Source organism: Neofelis nebulosa, chromosome 2 (assembly GCF_028018385.1).
Source record: "Neofelis nebulosa isolate mNeoNeb1 chromosome 2, mNeoNeb1.pri, whole genome shotgun sequence".
Classification (NCBI taxonomy): Eukaryota; Metazoa; Chordata; class Mammalia; order Carnivora; family Felidae; genus Neofelis; species Neofelis nebulosa.
In genome coordinates, this window is record NC_080783.1 from 210,079,191 (window position 1) to 210,102,509 (window position 23,319).

At 58.2% G+C, this 23,319-nt stretch overlaps 2 protein-coding genes across 3 annotated transcripts in view; both read right to left on the reverse strand.

Annotated features, from left to right (window-relative positions):
- PADI3 (peptidyl arginine deiminase 3) overlaps positions 1–2,892 on the reverse strand; it is a 31,695-nt gene extending 28,803 nt beyond the window's left edge. Inside the window, exon 1 of one of the 2 annotated variants that reach the window (XM_058718922.1) lies at positions 2,751–2,892. In XM_058718922.1, the coding sequence (XP_058574905.1) occupies positions 2,751–2,842 (92 nt within the window). In that variant the 5' untranslated portion in view covers positions 2,843–2,892. The remainder of the gene's footprint in view (positions 1–2,750) is intronic. The other variant, XM_058718923.1, reaches the window with a different exon arrangement.
- Positions 2,893–5,004: 2,112 nt separating this feature from the next.
- Positions 5,005–23,319, reverse strand: part of PADI1 (peptidyl arginine deiminase 1) — a 39,432-nt gene continuing 21,117 nt past the window's right edge. Inside the window, exons 7-16 of the mRNA XM_058718924.1 lie at positions 21,525–21,697; positions 21,272–21,375; positions 20,157–20,280; positions 19,632–19,739; positions 17,922–18,073; positions 12,842–12,986; positions 11,953–12,046; positions 10,857–10,936; positions 9,991–10,116; positions 5,005–7,094 (exon numbers count right to left, since the gene is read on the reverse strand). Coding sequence (XP_058574907.1) covers positions 6,861–7,094; positions 9,991–10,116; positions 10,857–10,936; positions 11,953–12,046; positions 12,842–12,986; positions 17,922–18,073; positions 19,632–19,739; positions 20,157–20,280; positions 21,272–21,375; positions 21,525–21,697 — 1,340 coding nt within the window. The 3' untranslated portion in view covers positions 5,005–6,860. The remainder of the gene's footprint in view (positions 7,095–9,990; positions 10,117–10,856; positions 10,937–11,952; positions 12,047–12,841; positions 12,987–17,921; positions 18,074–19,631; positions 19,740–20,156; positions 20,281–21,271; positions 21,376–21,524; positions 21,698–23,319) is intronic.

The following is a 23,319-nucleotide window of genomic DNA, read 5'->3' on the forward strand; positions in this document are numbered from 1 at the left end:
TTCCCCACCGCCCTCCCCCCGCCCCCGCGCCGGGAAACCCTGCTCGGGAAAGCAAAGCCCCCTTATCGAGTCTGGGCCACCTCCAACTCAATGGAAGGCAAGAAGACAAGAGTTTTGTCCATTGCCACAGACAGAGTGCCCCAGTGAGCGTTGCCTGTGTTCATCCTTCAAGGCTCTGGTTGGGACCCTTCCTCCGGGAAGCCTGCCCTGACCACTCAGTTTATGTTCATTCCTCTTGTCTCATCTCCCAGTTTGGTTCAGAGGTGGCTCCCTTGTCTATGGCAGGTCTGGGGACACTCGAGGCTGTCCAAAGGGCCAGGACAGAGCCTTAAAATGATGATGGTGATAGCGGTGGCAGTTACCATAAATGAATGTCCCCCACATGCCAGGCATCCCCAACATGCTCTACACACACGATCTCATCCCATCTCCCCACTCCCTTGAAGTGAAGGCCTAAGTGTTTGGGTTGCATCCTGGCTCGGCCGCTCCTCACAGGCTGTGTGACACGGGGCAAGTTACTTAACCTCTCTGTGCCTCCGTTTCCTCATCTCTGAAATGGGGATGATGATAGAGCATCCACCTGGCAGAATCGTGAGAATGAGTTACTATATATAAAGCACTTGGGGCAGTGGCTGCTATGGAGCAGTCTGTAAGGATCTTCACTGATAACATTGTCCCCATCCTCCGGAGGAGAATACAGAGAGGTTAAGTGATGCTCCCCAAGTCAGACAGCTGCTAGGTCCCAGAACCAGGGCTGAGCCAGCACACCCACCGCCCCTTCCCTCGTTGGCCCACGGTGTGGACACCCAGGAGGGCTGAGTCACGACATCTCCAAGCCGGAAGGGACGTAGAGCTAAGCTGGTCCCGCTCCCCCTGCAAGACAGGAATCCGTCCGGGAGCAGTCCAGCCTCTGCAAGAACTCTGAAGGGACAGATTCTCAGAGAGCAGGGACCGTGCCTCCTTGCTCACCGCTGTGTCCCCGCGCCCGGCCCACACCAGACGCCAAAGAAGTACTTGATGAATGTGTGAGCGAGTGAACTGACAGCTCTCCGCCTGTCCCCCAAGGTGGCCCAGGCATAGAGGCCCAAGAATCCTTCCTTCGAGGGTGCCCGAGGCTCTGCCTCGCACCCTGGGGCCGTCCCCCCCACGGCCTCCTCTCCGAACCCCAACACGGCCCGTCCATTCACAGAACCCCAAGACGCTGCTGCCTTTGCCTCCCGTGGCCCTGACTCGCCCCCCCTCCTTGAAGGAGGCCCTGCAGGGGAGGAGCCAGCCCCGGCCTTCCCAGAGCAGGTCAAACCGGGGGCACATCTGCCCGATGGGCATGAGGCTGCCGACACAGATGAGTCACCCCCATGGGCACACGGCGCTGGAGGAGGGGGTGGCGCCAGGCAGCGTGGACGCCCGTCCTCCCGTGTCACTCCTGACACGGCCCCTGTGGCTGTCCCTCCTCCAAACCCCCTTCCTAATTCTCACTCCCCACCCACACTCAACCAGGCTTCAGCTCCCGGTACCTAGCTGTGCTGGGCCTGCTCCGGACTTGGTTCCCTCCCCTGACCAGCCCCTCACCCCTTTACATCTAATGTCCTGGGACCGCCCCCGTCTCTGCTTTCAACTAAGTTCGCTCCAATTCGTACAGTCTTGTTCTGGGATACTGGTCCTCAACTGGGATCGGTTCCCCCCCCCCACACACACACACACCGGGCACGTTTGGCAACACCTGGAGACATTTTTCACCATCGCAAGGCAAGGTGTGCTTCTGGCATCTAGTGAGTAGAAGCCAAGGGCGCTGCTCGACGGCTCACAGGGCAGGGTGGGAGACCTGAGACAAGGGAACAGTGACACGCTTCTGCCTTCTCCCCTCCCAGCCCCCTGACTACCTGTGTCCCCAGCTCAGCCTTGGAGCTGGGACCCCTGGAGACTCCCCAAAAGGCTCCCTGGGGGTTCCCAGAACCCAGCTCCTAAAACCTGCCCAAACTCTCCTTTTGTGCCTGAGAGAGAGAGAGAGAGAGAGAGAGAGAGAGAGAGAGAAGGTGGGGCCCCACCTCCAGCCACTGGCTCTAAGGACACGGCCATGGCACACAGTAGGAGCCTAACGTGTGGGCTCTGAATGGCTGGAGGAAACCAGATCCTTCCTCTCCAAGTGGCAGACAGCTAAAAGCATAAGACACTTGACCATGGGGGTGGGGGGGGAGGGGGGTGTTAAATCCTGGCGTTGACGCTTAGTAACTGTTTGACTTGAGCAAATGGCTCGCCCTCGCTGTGCCGTAGTTTCCCCATCGGTCAAATGAGAAGCTAGTAACAAACGTAGCTCATGGGGTGTCGTGAAGGCTAGATTCGAGCGGCTAGATTCGAGCGTTAAAGTTCGAGAAGATTGCCAAGCTTAAAACAGTGCTCGGCACATAGGAAATGCTACGTAAGCATAAATGATTTCTTAAAAAATGACACTCGCTGTTTGCAGAGCTCCTAGGCTGGGGACCAGGACAAGGGGAAAACACCTCTTCCTATTTGTATGTATCCAGCCTGCAGGGTCCTCCAACGTGCCCAGCACCCTCAAAGGCCCTTGGACCAGAGCTCAAACACTGCAAACCTCTCTGTCCCCCATGCAGTCTCCGACACTCAACTCCCCTGGCTTGGGGGAGGGAAGCCTAGCCAGGCCTGAGCCCCGAGGAAATCCTGCACAGCGCACCAGACCAGCCCAAGGGGCTCAGCACCAAGGGCCTGCAGACCCCCAGGCCTCTGGCTCTTACCCATAAATGTCCACGAGGGTCTCCACGCCAGCCACACACACGGCGCTGGTGGGATGCTCCAGGGACACACGCACAATCCTCTTCATTGACATGCTGGCCTTGGACCCGGACTTGAGCCACCAAAGCCAACACTGCCTCCCAGAGCCCTTGGCGAGTGGTTTAAAAGACCTTGGCCCCGCCTCTCCAGCCCGGGGTGCTAGCTCATTGGCTCCACTCCTGGAAGCCCAGCCCCTTCCCAGAGCTAGGAGCACAGGATTGGCCAGGAGGAAGCCATATTTGCATATGAACCTGTTGCTCCGCCCCCAGCACGGAGGCAGTTAGTTTCTCTAAGGGAGCGTGTCCCAACAGGCACCTGGCCGGGGCACCAGGGCACTGGGGGGGTAGGGAAGGCAGAGACGTGGAGTATTGACCTGGGCCTCTTTCTCGACTTTCCACGCTCTTCCTCCTCACCCCCTTTCCTGCCTTTTCCGAGATGATACGGTTTAGAGGGGAGCTTCTCTACCCTGCTGGAGGAGCTGGTGCAAACGCAGATTCCCAGGCCCCGCCTCCAGGTCTGACGCCGCAGGTTAGGGGTGCGGCCTGACAACTGGATTTTTTGTATAAACACCCCAAAGCATTTTGAGAAACTGAGAAACACCGGCTTTTTTCTTACGAGCATGGAGCGTATTAGCAGGACTGGATTTCAGCCCTACGTCAACCACACATCCTTGCTGTGCGGCAGCAGACAAGTCACTTCATTGCTCTGTGCCTCACTTGTTGCTTCTGAAAATGGCTCTTGCGAGGCTTAAATGGACGACGTGGGTAGAGCTCTAGTGTGGAGCTTGGCATTATTCTATTACTGGCATTGTCATTATTTTTACATGCCAAACACTTGTGGAAGGGGTGGGTGGTGAGGGTTAAATCCCTCTCTGGCCAGGAAGAGCTTAGAATGTGGGCGTAGGAAGGCTCATTTGTCAGGTGGGGAGACTGAGGCCAGAAGGGGGCATGCGGCCACCTGAAACAGCAGGAGCAAGGGCTCTGGGGAGAGGAGCCTTGGGTTCGGGTCCAGACTCCACCATGCACCAGCTCTGTGGCCTGGGGGGTGGGGGGAGGGTTACGTTCCCTCTTAAGCCTTGGTTTCCTCATCTGTAGAGAATGAGGCTGATCACTAGCCTGCTAGAGATAATGGCGGGGACACACCCTGCCCGGCCAGGCTCCAAAGGTGCTGAATAGAAACTTCCTCCCTTCTCTCTGGACGTGCTGCCAGTCTGAGACAGGGCGGGGACCAGGACCTGCTCCCCAGGGTCCCCAGTGGGTACACTCCTAGCAGTTCACGGATCTCAGCGGGACTCTAAGCCTGGTGCTCTTGTACCCAAGAGTCTGGGAAGGACGTTCTCAAGGAAAGCTGTTGGGCTGCTGGCTTCAGTGACCGCTTTACTTTTTTGGCTATAAAATGGCTTGCTGGCCAACTCACCTCTGGGTAAGAGTCAGGGCTCAGGAGGAAGCCCCAGTCTTCCTACCTGCTTATGAACCTAGTTGGGAAATAGATCCAGAAAGTGGAGGCTTCCCCCTGGCCACTGGACCACTGCGCTGGGGCCAGACCAGCCTCTGGCTCGGGGCCCTGTCTCTCCCTTTGGAAATAGACCCATGCCTTCACCTCCCCCCAGTTAATACCAGCGCTTAGAAACACATCTGGCATTCATTCAGACTAAAGTGTCAGTGGCTGATAGGCAGCATCTTTTTGCCTGAGTCCACAACAAAAGGTAAAAGAGAGTGACTGAGTGAGTGAGTGAGTGAGCGACTGGCAAAGGGTGCAATCGAGGCGGGATAATACTTTCAGGCCCCTGAAATCAGACCACCGGGTAGCTTGGTAACTTTGGAGGCAGGAATGAAAGGCAATCATAGTGGCCTTTGGCCCTGGACACAGGTCCCGCTGGAGAATCTCCCACCTCTGCCAATAGGGCCCAGCACACCTGTCCTCTGAGGGCTGGAAGAGATAGCCCAAGGAAGGGAGAAGAGGTGACGAGGTAGGACCCGCCCCTCGCCTGATGCCCATCTCAGCGGGGCAGTTGGCCTCAGAGCCACGGGCCTGTGCCAGCCATCCTGCTGAATCAGCCTGCCTGGCCGGCACTGGCCCCGGGGGTTGTCCCAGCCAGCAGAAGCTAAGCCAAGGAGCTGGCAGCTTGGTGGCGGGGGGGGGGGGGGGGGTAGAACTAGGATAGGGCTCCCCTCCCCTCCCCACAGCCCGACAAACAGAAGCTGAGGAGGCAGCCACTTGAAGAAACGCACGTTGACATTTTTATTAATCAGGTAGGAGGCGATCCATCACCCAGAACATTCTCAGAGGGGACATCGGGCTCTCCGACAGCTCCAGAAGCAATTCCAGGGCTTCCCACGCTCAGCGCAGGTCCAGAAGGCTTGCTCCCCACCCTCCCCATCTCTCTGCAACCTCCCTCCGCCCACAGCCTTTCCCTGGGGAACCTCAACCCTGACCGCACGCCCGTGGGCCCCGAAGGGCCTCCTTGCTGTCTTGGCTGGGGCTGGGCTGGGTCATGGTTATGAGCAGAAAGTGCAAAGGTTAGACCAGGAGTTGGCACATGGGGTCCCACAGAGTCTTCTGGAAGGGGAAGAACCCAGGTATACCCCCCGCCCCCCGCCAGCCACCTGAAACCAGAGCAGCTCTGTCTTATCCATTTCACGCGTCGGGTGTCCACGGCAGCCTTGCCAAGTGTTCCGTGGCTAACAGAGTTTGACCGTGGCGGGCTGGCTCAGTCTCGGTCTTCCCAGGGGCCACTGAAAATCTAGGAGGCGGAGGCCCAGGGCTGATAGCCACCGCGATGGCCCCAGGGGCAATGGCGGGGAGAGGGCAGGCTGGCCACCTCGCGCCCCTGCGTGCCTGGGACAGGGGTCACCTCTCACCCGGCACTGGCCAAGCCTGTGCATGTCCCGTGACCCCACCTGGGGCCAGGCTATTAACATCAATTCACCCCCATGGCAGCTCTGTGCCCTGTATGGGAGGGGACACACGCCTGCCATGGGGGTTTCCTCACAGGCGAAACCCAGGCTACGGGCAGGGTCTCCGGGTTGCTGAGAGCGACTGGGCGAGCCTTCCCTCCCACGGCCTGCAGGGCGAAGGGGAATAATTAAAGACTATTAAAGGAAATTAAACCCCACCCTCCGAGATAACCTAATGGCTCCCCCCCCACCCTCTTCTAACATCTGGGCTCCTATCCCCTGTGACATCTGGAACGGCCAGCCCCCTTCACATCCAGAGTCCAGAATCTGAAGCGGGGAGACCTAAGACACCGAGGCCAGGCCCCGCCGTTTGTCCTCATGCCTCGGCCCCCTCTACCATTCTGGCCTCCTGCCTGCCAGCCTTCCTCGCGTGTGCCCTTCTGAGGCCTCTCTCTGGCCTCTCAGCGTTTCGGGGCGGAAGCAGCCAGCACTCGTAATTAAAGGCCTTCTAAACAGGTAACAAGCACCCTTCTGAGGACGGAGTCAGGTATTAAAGGGTTTTTGTTGCCTTTTCTTTTTAAAGCAGGCCCCCAGATGCTAGGTTTTCCCGTCCTTATTTGCCTCTATAAATATGGCTGAGGGGTGCTGGGAGGTCACATCTTGAGGGTCCCCTGCAGGAGAGGACAGCTGGTCGGGAAAAGAGGCTGCCTCGCCTCCCTGTGCCTGCCCTTACAAGAACCACAGATGGCCTGGACCCAGGCCCCTGCCTCTGAGCCCAGGCCCCATGGATGCCGTTCCCGGTGCAGACCCGCGAGAGGAATATCAGAACAGAGGGAGAGCGACTCAAAGTCGGGCACAGCTGCGGCCACACACGGCTGCCCTTGAACGTGCTAAGGCCATTGCTCTTTTCCAGAACCTCTGGGAGTGGCGGATCGGGAAGAGGGAGGGAGGAATGAGGACAGTCCCTCTCGGGCTGTGCAGGCCACTCCAGAGGTGAGGGTATGGGCGTCCGTCGCTGCGTCCCAGGGCCTGCGGTGGCCAGCACGTTCGCAGGCACCCGAGGAGAAGCGCCCGAGGCTCCCCCACGAGGACGGGGGCCGGGTGGAAGTTCCTCGCCCCCTTCCCTGGTGGGGCTCCCTGGCAGGTGGGCAGAGGGGACGGCGGGTGGAGGGGGGCTCAGGGCACCATGTGCCACCACTTGAAGGAGAAGGGCCGCCGGCGCACGTTGGTGCCACAGTGGATCTCCCCCAGCAGCTCGTGGTAGGACAAATAGTCGTCGATGAAGGTGCAGCGGAGGCCCAGCGGCTCCAGCAGGGACCGCACCTTCTCCTCCAGGCAGCAGCGGCCGTTGATGATGGGCCCGAAGGGCTTGGGGATGCCCAGGTGCTTGCCTAAGACCACCATGTTGACCTGTAGACGAGAGAAGGCAAGAGGGAGACAAGAGGGGACCCATCCCCAGGTCCGACCCACCTTCCCCAGCATGTCCGGGCCACCAGGACTGGCGCTGCCTCAAAAACTAGGGTCCATGAAGAGAAGAAATGGATTGACGGTTGGAAGAGAGGATTCATACCACATAGGGCTGCCAGTAACATGCATGGTAACTCTGTACGAATGAAAGTCACCCCTTCCTCCCACGCGGTCTTCCATCCATCAGAAAGTTGTCGGGACAATTCAGGGCAAGATTTTACCTTCCTCTGCCAGAAACCCTGTACAGCAGCTATCTACAAGGTCGATGGTGTGAATGTCTTTCTAGGTTTGGGGCACTTGTACAGTGCACAGCCTGCTTCACTCTCCCTGGAAGCCCTGATCGTCGTCACGGTTTACTGAACATCTCCTGCACGCCAGATACGTCATCACTATGCCTCACAGCCTCCCTGTGAGTCGGTGGCAGGGAAAGGTTAAGTGACATAATCCAGGCCACACAATCAGAGAATGCGGAGACTGAACTTTGACGTGGGGCCAACTCACGCCCAAACCCATGCTCTTCATATGCTGCCAGAATGCGGCACGGTGGCTGCCTGGGGAGCTGAGGAGTTGGGACAAGGGGCTGGGAGCCCTTGGGGGCGCCTGTGTCTCCAGTGGCACGTCTGCTTCCCCGGCTGGGGGGCCCTAACACTGGGGAAGGGATGTCTCCCCGGGGCAGGGTATGGAAGTGTCTTAGAGAAAACCTGGGCCCCAGATGGGTGGCCAGAGGAGCTGTCCTTGGTGCTCAAAGGGGATACACTGAACCTGCTGTCTGGAGGGGAGGGCTGGGTCATCTCAGCATGGGGTGGCCTGCCCTGGGCTCTGTGCCCTCACGCTCTCCATGTTCTGGCCCCTCGCCCTCCAGACTGCCCTGCAGGGCCATCCACAGCTGGGATCAACATGACCCTGGAGGGTCCTCTGGGGTCAGTCCCATGGCCTCTGCCCTGAGCTACCCAGTTGCCCCCTAAGGGGCCAGAACGTGCTGGGTAGTAGTGGGACAAAGGGCAGGGAGGGGAGCCAGGTCCGTTTCTTCCCACATGAGGACTCAGGAGCCTGGAGGCCACTCACTTGCTGGATGACCTCAGGGGAGTCAACCACTCTCCTCTGAGGGCCCTTTTCTTCATCTGACAAACGGGTTAACTGAGTTCCCTGTGGGCTCTTCAGTGAGGACACACCGGGCTCCTTCAGCAGGGTCTGGGTGGGAGCTGAGAGATTCCCACAGAGGGGGGCTTCCAGCCAGTGTGGGCAAGGCCACTGCCCAGAGAGGGCCGGCCAAGGTCATGGGCTCTGGCCAGAACCAGAGCCAGGCCGCCCCCTCAGCACCCCTCTGTCCAATGGGGCAGCCACTGGCCACACGTGGCTGTCAAAATTTAAATTAAACAGAAGTATAAAGTTCATCCTTTGGCCACACTAGCCACATGTGAAGACCCCCATCACCACATGTGGCTTGGTGGCTCCCCTGTCCCATCGTGCAGACGGAGAACATTTCCATCGTCCGAGAAAGTTCTCACAGGCAGCACCGCCTTGGAGGGTCGGTTCTCAACCAGGGCGATCTGGGCCCCAGGGCATTTTGGTTGTCACAGTGAGAGGAGAGCAGCTGACACCCAGCGGGCAGTGGACAGGGATGCCACCGCCATCCTGCGATGCACAGGACGGGGCCCCCACGACAAAGGAGTCAGGCCCAGACATCAGTAGAGCCGAGGTCCTGCCTTAGGGGCCTCTGCCAAGACCCCGCAGCGAGGAGTCAGGAGTGTGGGGTCCCGGCAAGGAAACCCTGCACTGTCACCGTGCCTCCAATCAGGACATTGGGACCCGCTCCCAACCCTTCGCTTGGCCGGTGCCAGTGCCGGGGGGGGGGGGGGGGGGACTCCAGTTACAGGCCCCAGGCTGAAGAGGGAGGGTCTCCCATCCTGGGGAACCAAGCCACGAGGGGCCAACAGCCTGACATCCCTTCCCAAAGGCGTTAATGGTTGTGCAGCCGATAGCATCACCAGGCCCCTCCCAGAGGCCACACGGGTGACATCACAGTTATGCATCGGCTGTCAGCTGCCTGACTTAATGACAGCCAGGGAGGCAGCCACCGTGGGCCCGCCTGCCCGCCTCAGGAGCCGCACCGGGGAGCAGCCGGTGGGGTGCGGAACAGAGCAGGTGGCTGGGGCCCCCCGGGAGTGAGAGCTGGAAACACTGAAACCAAAACAGACTTACTCTCTCGACTTGGGAGGGAAACAAAAAGCCCTCAGTGGTGGGGGCCGCCCTGGGCACTGACCCACGTTCAACAGCATCCCCGGCCTCCACCCACTGATGCCAGTAGCCACCTCCCTCCTTGTGGCAAGAAAAACAAAACAAGCAAGAAAACCTGGAAGGCAAAATCGCCCCGGTGGAGACCCCCCCGGCGGAGATGTCCTGTACCCGCACAAAAAGCAAACACACACCGGGGCGCCCGGGTGGCTCAGTTAAGCGTCCAACTCTCGATTTCGACCCAGGTCGTGATCTCACAGTTCGTGAGTCTGAGCCCCGCGTCGTGCCCTGTGCTGTGTCGGCAAGAAGCCTGCTTGGAATTCTCTCTCTCTCTCTCTCTCTCTCTCTCTCTCTCTCTGCCCGTCCCCTGCTTGTGCTTGCTCTCCCGATCTCCCTCTCAAAGTAAATAAATAAACTTAAAAAAAAAAAAAAAAAAAAAGGAAACACACACCTAGAGATCTGCCAGGCCCGCCCCGGTCTCTGTGCTTGTCTCTGCCCTCGGACAGGAAGCGCTTCTCCTCTGGAACCCCAAGTGACACCCTTGCGGACCCTGCCAGGGGGCCCCAGGGACAGGAAGTGCCCCGTCCTGCTTCTGCGCTCTCACCATGTCAGGGAAGAAGGCTTCCGCATGGGAGCCCTTCAGGAAGAAGAGCTGGGGGATATCCACGATGTCCTGCTCGGTCAGGCCCAGCTCCCGCTTCAGCACCTCCCGGTTCCAGTCGATGCATTTCTGGGGGGGGGGCACGAGGAGAGGCAGCGGGCGCACCCAGTGAGCCAGGGAGGCTCTCACGCTCGCTGAACGCCGGCTGTGTGCCGGGCCCCGTGCAGAGCCCTCTCGCCCTCGTGCTCCTCAGGTCCTCCAACAGCTGGGTGCCACTGCCCACCCGCAGATGGGGAAACTGAGGCTCCGGTGACCTGCCCGAGGGCACAGAGCTAGGAAGCTGCACAGCTGGGATTTGGACCCAGGCAGCTTCTAGTTCCAAAAGTGTGTGTGGCCGCCCCCCACCTCATCCCAGCCACAGCGCGGCTCACACGTCTGTCCATCTCAGCCGTCTCGGAGAAGGTGCGAGGCTCCACGCAGGAGAGCCTCTGCGCCGGGCCCTGCACCACGCCCGTGGCGGGCGTCAGCCCTGCCCCTTCCGGAGACCTCCTCCCACCCGGTCTCCTCCTTGCCGGATCCCCTTGACTCCCACCCACCCCACCCCTCACCCCCACGGGGCCCCAATTTCTCATCTCACTCGGCTTCTCCGGAAACTCGTCATTTCCCCCAGACCAGAGCTGGATCTCCCCTCATCAGACCGGGAGCTCCCTGGGGGCTCCTTTGTGCCTCCTCCATCAGACTGTGCGTTCATGGCCGAGGCCTGGGGCTGAGCCCCGTACTCCCACTCCACCCCAGCGAGTCCTGGGGCTGCTTCTCCTGGGAGGACGGGGACCCCCCCAAGAGCAAGCAGCGTGGCCATATATCCTCACCTGTGCGTAGAGGCTGTCCCTCCTGAGGCGACTGTCGGCCAGCATCTCATTAATGCTTCTGTTCACTTGGTGTCTTAACCCTGCAAGAGAAGGAAGACAGTATGAGGGCTCAGGAAGGACCGCCCAGGGCTGCCTCAGGGCCAGGGGGCTGAAGGATAGAGAAAGCCAGAGACCCAAGACCGTGCTGCGCCCAGGGTCTGACTGCCGGTACGGCCGGGAATTCCTGGTGATGGAGCCCAGACTCTTCGGGAAGGGACTCCCGACTCGGGGCCTGATGATCACGGTACAGCTGCCATTACTGAGCACCCGCCATGCTCTGGGCACCCTCCTAAATTATCGTTCATCTTTAAAACAACGCCAGGTGGGGTAATTATCACCCCCCCCCCCATTCAGAGAAGAGGAAACTGAGGCCCTGAGAGGTTTAGAACGCGACCCTGATCTCCCAGCCATGAGTAGCGAGATCAAGATTTGAATTCAGGTCTTGAAGCTCTGCCACGTCCCTTCCAGTGCTCCAGTTCTCAGATGAGAACACTGAGGTCCGCGGTGGGGAAGGGGGAGGTGCTCAGGGGGGCCAGCCAGGTGCCGAGTAGGTCTGGCAAGCCCCAGAGGCAGGTCCCCAGAGGGGCCCCGACCACCCACCTGGCTTCTCACCCCTGCCACTCTCGAGCCCCCGGCCCTGCCGCATCCCGGTGACAGCCCTGGGCACGCCACCCCTCTCTGAGCCTCTGGGGAAAGGGGTTAGGGGGCAGGGGCGAGATCCCGCGGGGTGTGCGCTGTGTCCAGTTGTCTTCCTCTCCTGGGATGTGGCCAGGAGCCACCCGCTCTTCCTGAGAACGTCACCTTCTGTGGGCGCCTGGGGCCATCCACCGGCCTCTTGGCCTCCCGGCCTTGGCCCAGTAAAGGGACAGCGCTCATCGTTAGCTCCCAGGTGAGGGTGTTGGGAGAATTAGTGATGGCCGGTTCTGAGCTGAAGGATCCAAGTGAGGCGAAGGGCCCGTAAACAGAGCACAGCCACGCAAGGCATGAGAAGTGCTCAGGGCTGGCAATCAGAGGGCAGAGGCCCCACGCACGGGGTGACTGGGTCATTGGCACTCACCGTCAAACTGGGCCGCCTCCCCGTACCCCTCCTCTTTCTTCTGTTGGAACAGTTTGAGGCAAGCGATGGGGCTCGCCAGAAGCAGCCGGAAGCCCTGGCACAGAGGAAGGGAGAATGGCTCGGTGGACGGGTTCTCCCCGAGATGCAGGAGACCCCAAACTCGGGAGGAGGCCAGACCACGCAGGCGGCTCCACTCTCCCACTCAGTCCCACCCGCCAGCCACAAAGCACCCCCGGGCAGCATCCCCTAATCCCCCAAGCTGGTTCACACTCCTGGGGCCTTTGTCCAAGATAATCTCTTTGCCTGGATGCCCTTCCTCACTTGCCTTCCAGGGAACTCGGTCACTGGTCACTGGGAGGCCGCCCCTCCCGGGCTGCGTGCTCCCTGAGGGCTGGGCCCCTCTCTGTAAAGTGGTGGCAGCCGAGCGGTCCCAAGCCCTGTGTCTGGGTCTGGGTCTTACCCTACCAGTAACTGTCCTTCCGAGCCTCAGTCTTCCCATCTATAAAATGGGGTCAGCGAGAAGCGTACCCGCCTCACGGAAGTGTCGGGAGATCAAATGAGTTAAAACACACGCACATCATAGATGCCGAATGTTACCAATTACTATCCATGTCATTCCTGGGTCTAGGCTGAGAGGTTTGGATCAGGGCAAACACCCAGCAAGTGTGAGGACGGGTGTATGAGCAGGGGGGGCCGACGAGTACCCTCCGGAGCTGAGCTCTGACCTCCTCCAGAAAGCCCCCTCTGATTAACACTGCCTGGTTCCCCGGGTGCCCAGACTCTGAGCTGACCACGGACACGGGCGGGGAGCTGATTTCAAGTGGCTTTGCCCTATCCCAACCCATCAGGTCGGGGAGGAGCAGAGGGGGCTCAGAGAGAAGGGACGCACCTTTTGGTCAGAGGTGGGCACAAAGCTCAGGAATTCGTCCACGTGGCCCACGGAGAGCCAATCGGAATAGAGCTCCACGGGCGCCTGCACCTGCTGGGCCTGGAGGAAGTCCCGCACCACCTTGGCCATTCGCCTCCCACCGGACCTGGCCCAGGAGGGAGACAGCAGGGTCACCAGTGCCTGCTGACTGCTGGCTCCCTGCAGGCCCCTCCTGAGCATCCCACCTCTGTGCAAGCCTCACGACAACCCTCTGAACGGGTCATCTTTGGGCCCCGGCCCCCAGGTGCCCCCAGCAACTCACTGTCCCTCTGGACCATCATTCCAGAGAGTTCATTCCCTCCTTACACCAAGGCTGGGAAGGCCCTGCCCACTCCTGCCCACTAAAATGAGTCAAATGAGAGAGCTCCGCTTGTCAAAGACCCTCACTTCCCATCCCGGGACTCAGAGACATTGACTCTTTACCCAGGATGCCCAGTCTCTGGGTCAAAACATGACCAGCACCTGGTGAACCCCTCCCTTAGCCCAGAGTTTCCCAAAGTGTGGGGCCTGGACCACTCGGGGGGAAGACTCTGGGGGGGCAGTGCTTGTATACAAGGAGGGGTCTTGTGGCATCTGAGGGGCTCAGTCAGTTAAGCGTCAACTCAATTTTGGCTCAGGTCATAATCTCACTGTTCCATGAGTTCGAGCCCCACATCGGCTTCCTCACGGATGGTGCAGAGCCTGCTTGGGATTCTCTCTCTGGCTCTCTCTCTCTCTTTAAATAAATAAATAAACTTTATTTTTTTTATTTTTTTAATGTGTATTTATTTTTGGTGGAGAGAATAGACAGAGTGTGAGCAGGCGAGGGGCAGAGAAAGGGAGACAGGGTCGGAAGCGGGATCCAGGCTCTGGGCTGTCTGCACAGGGCCCGCCGCGGGGCTCGAACGCACCAACTGTGAGATCACGCCCTGAGCCGAAGTCGGACGCTTGACCGACTGAGCCACCCAGGCGCCCCTACATAAATAAACTTAAAAAAATAATAATGACTCATGCGCCAGAGAAGCCCTGTCGCCATCATTTTGTGTTCAACACGGTCTGTCTCGTCCCCAGCAGTTCCCGAAATGAGCTCTGGGTATTTGCAAACCACCCTTTACTAACAGAAGGAGGGGCTGGGGTGGCCTAGGACAGGGAGCCGGGGTCCCAGAGCTGTGGGAGGAGTCGTTACCCAAAGCTGCCTGCGCCTGTGTGGAGCTCGACCCTGCCTCAGGCAAGGCCATGTCCCCATTTCGCAGATGAGGCAGCTGAGGCCCCGGAAGTTCAAGGGGGTGACTTTTTCAAAGCCAGAACAATGCGTTATATACTCTGGGCACTTTCCACCTGCCCCTGGCACAGGTAGCCATGAGGAAACACGCATACGTATGCATAGAGATTTCTTCTTTCAATATGTTTTACCAAAAAAGGCGTCACATTCCTTGACCTTGCCTGCTTGTCATGGACAAGCTCCCCAGGCTGCATCGAATCTGGTGCCTTCTACCGTAAACACCATCCAGCCCCTCCCTCCTCCCCTTCTGCCACCGTCTGGCCCAGACACCCCCCTCCTCTAAATAATCTTAGCGGCTTGCCCCTTTCTCTGGTCTCTCTGCTTTCACCCTTTTGCTCCCCCGCAGTCTAAACGGATGGAGAGTTTTTAAATATGTCAGATCGTCTCCCTCCTCCGGACAAAACCCTCCTACCACTCCCCTCTCCCTCACTGTAAAAGCAAAGTCCTCAGGACAACCCGCACAGCCCCTACCCATCCCTACCACCTCCCTCGGTCCACCCTCCTCTTCATCTGCTTCGTGCTGGCCATGCTGGCCTCCCGCTGCCCCTTGCACATACCAGGTACATTCCTGCCTCAGGGCCTTTGCACATGCCGTTCTCTGCACCAGGAATTGTCGCCCACTCCCCATCTGTCATGGGTCACTTCCATCTTTCCTCAGGTTTAACTCAAATGTCACCCTCTTTCTCTACGAGCCCTTTGAAAATTACAACCGTCCCTCAACCCCCTTCCCAGATTTATTTTTCTTCTTGGTATCAGCTGGCATATTTGATATCTCATTTATTGTCTGGCATCCCACCAGAATGTAAGCTCCGGGTGGGCTGGGATGTTGTCTACGTTCACTGCTGTATCCCCGGCACCTCTTACATAATAGAGGCTCAGCGAATGATGTGCTTCTGAACAGCTTTTTTCAAAATGCTTTAAAAAAAAAGTGTTGTTTTTTTTTTTTGAACAGCTGTGTAATAATCCCTGGTCTCTATCACTCAAATATGTCATAGACAAAGATTAGAAGGGAGACCTGACAAACAGTGACAAATGACAACGCTGATTTGACTTGGGGGATAAGAGTGTGGCAACTATGTCCTTGTATTTCTGTTATGTTGGTAGAGGGCCGGCAATTTAAAAGGAGTTCTTAAACACGGTGAGATGGTGAAGCGCTGGACTCCAGAAACTTCTCATGGGCGCAGAGTGGCAGGCATCAGAAACACATACGGTTGGGGAAGGGACAGAGCCCCGCGTTGTGCTGCCCTCTGCCTGGAGGCTGGTGGGGGCGGGGGTGATGGGACAGACCCGCTCTTCAAGTCACATCAAAGCTACCACTAGGGGGCAGAATTGCTCAAAGATGATTTTAACTATGGGGAGCGGACTGTGGAGAACCCAAGCAGGCAGAGAACAGACCTAGGTGCTCAGAGAATGATTGTGACACTTACTGAGCACCTAGTGTGTGCCTGCCTGAGGCTCCTCCCACTAAGTATCTTGCTTAATCTCCATGAGTCCTCTCTGATGTACGTACAAATAACAGGCCCAGGTCACGATCTGAACTCTGCCCTGCTAAGCTCTCTGAACTCATCTCCCATCAAGCCCCTCCTTGCCAAACCCCAGGCCTCCTTGCTGCTCCTCTAATGTCTCCGCCACACTCCTGCCTCAGGGCCTTTGCACTGGCCATTGCCAGTCCTTTGCACGCTTTCCCCCCCAAATACCCCCATCTTTGACTCCCTCATTTCCTTCAGGACTTTATTTAAATGGCGATTTCTCACCAGGGCTTCCTTGATCTAACACACTATATTATCTACTTACTTGTTGAGTTTGCTTACTGTCCGTTTCTCCCTGTTAGAATGAATGCAGGCTGTCTGTTTGTTCACTGCCGAGGACAGAAAGAAGCCAAGACAGGAACACAGGACAGAGGGTTACTTTTGTTTGGAGTCCAGGGAGGAGACCTGGATCCTGACTATTCCACTAACTCGCTGTGCGGTCCTAGCCGGTCGCTGTCCCTCTCTGAGCCTCAGGACCCCTTCTGTTTACCAAGGACCTTGTTCCTGGTTTTCAATACAATGGTCAATGGACTGGCTCACAGCTGCACTGGAGGCCCCCACTGTCCCATCCCTAGTCCTTGCTCTGACCCTGGGAGCTTCTAGATTGTTTCTTTTATCTAGGCCTCTGGGAAGTCTCAGTAAATATTTACTGAATTGGCAAATGAATGCGTGAATGAGTGCACTCACTTCGCTTTTCTGAGCCTCAGCTTCCTCACCTGTAAAATGGGAATAACAATCGTCCCAGCCCCATAGGACGGCTCTAAGAATTAAATCGTAGTAGGTGATCGATAACTTCTGTCCGATAAGTTCCAACCTGCTTCAAAGCAGACCCACTGCTAGGGGCCCGGCTAAACAATACCTAAACTAGTGGGGGATTCTTTATCCCCACTAGTGCTGATTTTATAGCCAGCCCAGAGATTCTTAATGGACCCATTTCACAGACAAGGAAACTGCGGCATGGACTATAAACTAATGTGTTCATTTGATAAAGTATCTGCTGCACACTGATGTATATCCCTAGTATCTTCAACAGTGCCTGGCACATAGTAGGCATGAAATAAATTGCTTCAAATGAATTAACTGAGCACCTACTGTGTGCCGGGTATACCCAAAACCACATGGCTAGTATATACAGCAGGGTCAGGACTCGAACCCGAGTCCAACTGTGCTCCTTCCTCCTGGGTCCATCCCCGAAGTCCAGGATTCTACCCAGAGGCCCTGGCGTCCTCCCGCCTCCAGGGCTGTGGGCAGGATCAGATCGCAGAGTGGTGTCTGAGCCTGAGTCACCGCCAAGGTGAGCACTCCTCTTGCTCTAGCCGACCTTAGCCCCGGGCCCCCGGCTACGTGCCTGCGGTTGGTGCCAGGAAACCTCGCCTCACCTGATCCAGAGCCCTGGGGCCACCAGGGTCAGCACTAGGGGCTGGGTGACCTTCCTATGACTGCCTGGCTGCTCTAAATAGTCAGTCAGGGCTTGGGGACTTGGGGGAGGGGCAAGCTGGGCTCACCTGGTTTCCATGCCAACCCCACACAGACGAGAAGGTGGCTCCGGTGCCTGCAGCGGGCTTCATCTCCAGGCGGGAAACAGAGGACCCCACAAGGACCCCCGCACAGCTCACCCCATTCTGTGGTGGCCCGCAGCAAGGTGGGGACCCATTCAGCAGGATACTGTCACCTGTCTGAGCACTAAATCCTGGGCACCTTGTTTCCTGCCTGATGACAGCTGTCGGGGGGTGGGGCGGGAGGGGGCGGGCACCCACCAAGTCACCTCTGTCACCCGGGTCCCCTGACCAGCCACTCATTCACCGGTAGCCACAGGGTGACCCCGGGGCTTTTTAAGCTATTGCTAGAACATCAGCTATTTTGACCTCCTGCTGGGAGAGGTCAACCCGTCCCTCTCCCGCCTCTGCTCCAGCTGGCACATCACCTCCCCAGAACCCCAGTGTTTCTAAAGAAGCTGAAAATCTGGGATTTTATGGAAGGCCTCCCCGCACATACGGAGTCGGTGACTAATTAAGCTCACAAAATACTAGGCAGGCCAAGAGACCGTGGGTCAGTCGTTTCTGAGTTTTCCCCCAAGATTCTATGACCTTTTAAATCTAACATTCCAGGGCTCTGGGTCTTTGACTCCAGGACTGAGCGTGGGAGTTAAGACCACCTCTGAGCCTGGAGACCCGTACTGGTGGTGAGGGAGCTACAGGTGGGCGCCACGGCGGTCCCCCGCGCCCTCCCACCCCCCGCCAGCGCCTCTCACTTGGGGAAGCTGCTGCCGATGAGGATCCGGCCCAGCGGGTACTCCTTGCCGCCCACCGTGACGGGCGGGCTGACGTCCAGGTTGCCGAAAGAGTCAAGGCTGGAGGCACCAGCGAATAGGATCTCCCGGGTTACATATCCAAAGTCGGGACCCTAGGGGAGGACCAGCAAGCCCCCCACCCCAGAAGGAGGGGTCAGTTAGGACAGGAAGCGACAGCTCTTGGCAGGGGTTGGGGCGGGGGGGCGATTAACGTTCAAGTCCACAACAGAATAACTAGAAAATCCCCCAATGCTGAGAGATCAGGCACCACGCTTCAGAAAGAACGCACGGGCCAAAGAAGGAAGCCAGGGGGAAACGAGGCAAGACTTTGAAGCAAAAGATGATAAAAGATACAGCACACTAGAACTTGCAGGATGCTGGTGAATGTGCACCTGCTGGGGAGCCACCCGTAGGTCCGTACGCATAGGTACGGAAGAGGAGCGGTCGGAAAAATCTTCGCTTCCGTTTGCAGCTGGGAAAAGAACAGCAAATGAGACCCAGAGAAAGTGGAAGGGGGGACAGGGTAAAGACGAGGGCAGGGTGCCTGGGTGGCTCAGTGGGTTAAGCGTCCGACTTCAGCTCGGGTCGTGATCTCGCGGTCCGTGAGTTCGAGCCCCGCGTCGTGCTCTGTGCTGACGGCTCAGAGCCCGGAGCCTGTTTCAGATTCTGTGTCTCCCTCTCTCTCTGCCCCTCCCTGGCTTGCTCTCTCTGTCTCTCTCTCAAAACTAAATAAACATTTTTTTTTAATTGTATAAAAAAAAAAAAAAAAAAAAGATGAGGGCAGGGATCAGTGAAGGAAGCCCTGGCCAGGTGAAGCCTGGGGTTGGGGTCAAGCCCTTGGTCGATTCAGAGTCACCCCACAGGGCTCATTGTCACCTGCGCTGGGACTGGTCTCTTGGCCCCTCTAGGCTGAGGTAAATGCCCCTGCTCTGTGTGCCCACAAGTTCCCGGGCATCTCCCTCCCAGCCCCCACCCTAACACGGGCATTGTCCTGGCGGTGGGGGTATGGGAGCTGGTAAACAGGCTGCAGGCCTCGGGCCCACCTCGAAAGGCAGTTCAGCCTGGAAGTAGGGGTATGGAGACAGCCCCTCTGGTTTTGCACCTTGGTGCCATAGCTGGGTGGCATGGGGTCCATTACCTAACCTCTCTGAGCCTCAGGAAAGAGGGGATAAAGACAGCAGCTAGCCACAGGACTGTGGATTGGATGAGTGACCGTGTAAAGTCAGGGCCGCACGGTTGCTGGGGCTGCTCTTGTCCCCAGCCTGTGCAGAAGAGGCCGCATGGGGCCTGGCACGCAGTAGGTGTTCAGAAAAAATGTGTTACCCCAAAAGAGGCCCCACCTCGTAAAAGCAAGAGTCATGAGGGCTCACTACTGGTGCATTTCCCCCATGAGGCGGTCTCCCCAGGACTGACCCCTCTGTCGACTCCCAGTGGGGGAGAAGGGTTCCCCAGGCGACTTTGCTGGCCTGCCCCACCCAGAAGGGGGAGGAGGATTTGCACGTTGTTTGCATGCTATTTGCATGTTCTGTCCCAATCCCCCCACTGACTCCCTGTTTCCCCACCATTTGTGTCCTTTTGGCCCCCCTAAAGGACCAGGACCAGGGAAGACTGATTACAGGGTCCTATTACAGAGCCACCCAAGGGACCTCCACTCTGCCCTTTGCCACATACCAGGATCCGCTTGTGGGGGAAATGCTTCAGGCCTCTGTTTCGGGGAGAGTCAAAGACCACTGGGAAGGCCTTGTGAGGGGCCTCGGTGTAGCCAAACTCCATCTCGTCCTAGGAGGGGAGAGGAAGAGATCACAGTGGTATCCCCAGCGTCGTTTTCCTGACACGGTGAGCCCTACCCCCAGACTTCGCCCAGGGCAGTGCCACAGATTTCCCCCAAGACCTGGGGGCACGGGGGCCAGGGATGGAGGTGAGGCCTCTTGGGACCCCAACTGGGAGAGGACTCTGTCTGGGACCCGAGCATTCGAGGGAACAGGAGAGACTGGAGTGACACAGGCAGTGGGGAAGCATTTCCGGAAGCTGCCTGCACCTTGCCCCGCCCCCCACCCCCCTGCCCTGACCGAGTCCTCGCTTCTCTAGGGAGACCAAAGCTGTGCAGGCTCCATTTCCCAAAGTCGGGGTGAAGGACAGGGGCTCAGGCATCCCAGGCCACCCCTGCTCTTTCCCCGGGCCTGCTCCCGTACCCACCTGGATCCAGCGGTCATTTCGATTTTCAATCTGAGGGCAGATGATCAGCTTGCAGTTGGCTTTCAACGCTAGGTCAGACATGTCTTCCAGAAATTTCTTATTTGAGCCATGGGAGTCTACCACACTGCAAAACCCAGGGAGAGGGGAACGTAATAGTGACCTCTGGCCGGCCTCCAGTCGGCACTGGGCCCCACGTGGCCCTGGGTTTCGGGGTTCGAACACAGCCCCCGCCCTAGAGAAGGCAGGTGATCTCCCCAGATCATATCCGGTGGTAGGTGCAAGGGGCGGGGCAAGCCCAGGTGGGTGGAGTGCAAAGGCACCCAGGTGGGTGGAGCCCAAAGGCACCCAGGTGGGTGGAGCCCAAAGGCGGGCCACCAAAACCAGGTGACAGCCATGGAGGAGGTGGCCCCGGGGACTGGGTTAAGGTGGCAGCCAGGGGGCAGGGAGCCCCCTCTACTCCTGCCCCTTTGGCCTACGCAAAGGAACCAGGGTGGGGTTCATGAGCAAACGGAAAGAAAGAATTCCCCTCCAAACACCCACAGAGCAAACCTGTTTCTCTACACCATCCCGGCCTTGTGACTTATGTTCCAAGTCAGCTGTGGCCCTTCCCACTAGTCTGACCTCTGACGCAGGGGCCTTGAGTGGCCTCACCCATCAAGGCCCACCTGTCCATGAGGGGACTGACGAGGATTCTGGGCCACACAGGACTAGGATCCCAGGCTGGGCCGGGGCTCACGGCAGACACCAGCAGCTGGGTCCCGTATTCTCCTCAGCCCCGCAGCACCCCACGCCAGAGCGAGGCTAGGACTCCCGCAACCTCCAGCTGCCTGAACAGGGCCTGTCTCGCCGCCCGGACTAAGTCTGAGCTGTTCCTGGGCTGCTACAGACAGGACAGGGTAGAGGCAGGGGTGCTGAAGCTTGAGCCGGTGACCTCAGCTGGGGGCCTTAACCGACCGGCCCAAGCCAGCCTGCTGCTATCCCATACCCAGCCTGCGCCCGTGGGTGCCCTCGGTGAATCCATCCAGTGAGTGAGGGCCCAGCCCTGGACACGGCATTCTGTTCCTGTCTCTACCAGTCCAGAGATGGTGGGATTGCGCAGGAGGGTGAGGCCTCACCTGCACGCGTACAGCTCCAGGGGGGGCTGGGTGTTGGGGGTCATGATCCAGGGGGCCACGCGGAAGGCCACGGTGTCTGTGAAGAGGGGCACCTCAGGCAGAGTCTGGGGGGCGAAATGAGGACTAAGTGGGCCCTGCGGGGAGCCCCATCAGGCCTCAAGATCCCCCAGCCCCCAGCCAGCCCGGCCCTGGAGACTCCAGACTGGTCCCCCAAACCCTCAGCCCCCATCCCAGCCACCGGCACGGTACCTACCCCCGTGTCCACCAGGCTGACACTGAGGGAGACCAGCCCCAAGAAATCAACGTCGGGGAAGGTGAGTCCCTCCACAAAGAAGCTGATCTTCCGCTCCCCCGGCTGCCGCTCAACTTCGTAGGACAGACGCTGAGGTCCCAGTACCTGCTTGTAGTCCTCAAGGGAAGTCCCACCTAGGGGGAGCCAGAGTCAGGGGCCAGTGCTGGGACAAAGGATGGGAGGAAGGACACCAGAGGCCCGGAATCCAGGGCCGAGCCGACTACTCCTTTGTGTTAGATCTACTTGGCCGCTCCTCTCTAGCTCGGCCACGCGCAAGCTGTGTGACCTTGGCTCAGTGACTCAACCTCTCTGAGCCTCCGTTCCTCGCCTGTAAAACGGCTGGCAGCATCTCTTGGGATCAGTGTAAGCTTTAAGTCAGATACGGGGATAAAAGCAGGCACCACAACAGGTGCAAATACCCAAATGCCCATCAATGGAGGAATGGGTGAACAAAATATAGTATGTCCACACAATGGTATGTTTTCCACCCATAAAAAGGAATGAGGCGCTGACACCTGCTACGATGCGGGCGAACCTTGAAAATATTATGCTGAGTGAAAGGCCAGACGCAAAAGGCCACATACTGGATGACTCCGTCGACAGGAAATGTCCAACATCGGTAGATCCGTAGGGACAGAAAGTGGCTAGATCAATGGCTGCCTAGGACTGGAGGCAGGGGAGGGGGAGTGACAGCTGAGAAGAATGAGGTTTTCCCTGGGGGGTGATGACACTGTCTAGGAACTGGACGGGGGTGGTGTTTGCACAGCAGTGAGGACGTGTCAAGGACCTCTGAATTATCCACTTTCAAATGGTTAATTTTGTACGACGTGAATTTCACCTTCATTTATCTATGTATTTTTACTTTTTTTTCATGTTTATTCATTTGTGTGTGTGTGAGAGAGAGAGAGAGAGAGAGAGAGAGAGAGAGAGAGGGAGACAGAGCACGAGCAGGGGAGGGACAGAGAGAGAGAGAGGAGGACACAGAATCCGAAGCAGGCTCCAGGCTCTGAGCTGTCAGCACAGAGCCCGACGCGGGACTCGAACTCACAAACCGCGAGATCGTGACCTGAGCCGAAGTCGGACGCTCAACCGACTGGGCCAGCCAGGCGCCCCCTGCCCCCCCCCCCCCCCGCCCAGCCCCTGCCTTCATTTATTTTTAAAAGTGCCTGGCCCACAGTACTTCTGTCCTGCGCCCCTCTGTCCCCCCCGAAGGTGTCTGGGAAATGTCACCCTGGCATGCTCTCATTCACAGCAGGAAAGGCTATCGGTTGACTGACTGAGACTTTGCTCATGTTCCGGTATCACGGTGTTTCCGAGCGGGGCGTCTGCCTGAACTTCCACCAGGGAGACAAGAGGAGGAACGTTCGGGCTCCCGCCAGGCTCATTTAGCCACAACAACAAGTTCTGGGTCAGTTTGAACAGAGGACGGTAAGGAAGAAGAGGGAAGGGAAGAGGAGAGACCTCTTGCCATTTATAAAAAGGAGTAAAGGCAGCTCAGGGTTCAGTTCACCCAGCCTGGATGGAGCTCACCCCGTGCTGACCGACCAGAGGAGGGGCTCTGGAGACCTGGGTTTGACGCCCGCTCCACCCCAGTCGGCTGGGTGACCTGGAGACGGTGGATGCGTGCGCCTGAGCCTCAGTTGGCCCCCTCTGTAAAACGGGACTCGTGTCGGACCCTCCTTCTTAGGTAACATGCGGCGAGCCGCTGGAGAGGCTGTTCATCAGCGGTAGAGAGCGTTATGGAAGATGCCGGGAG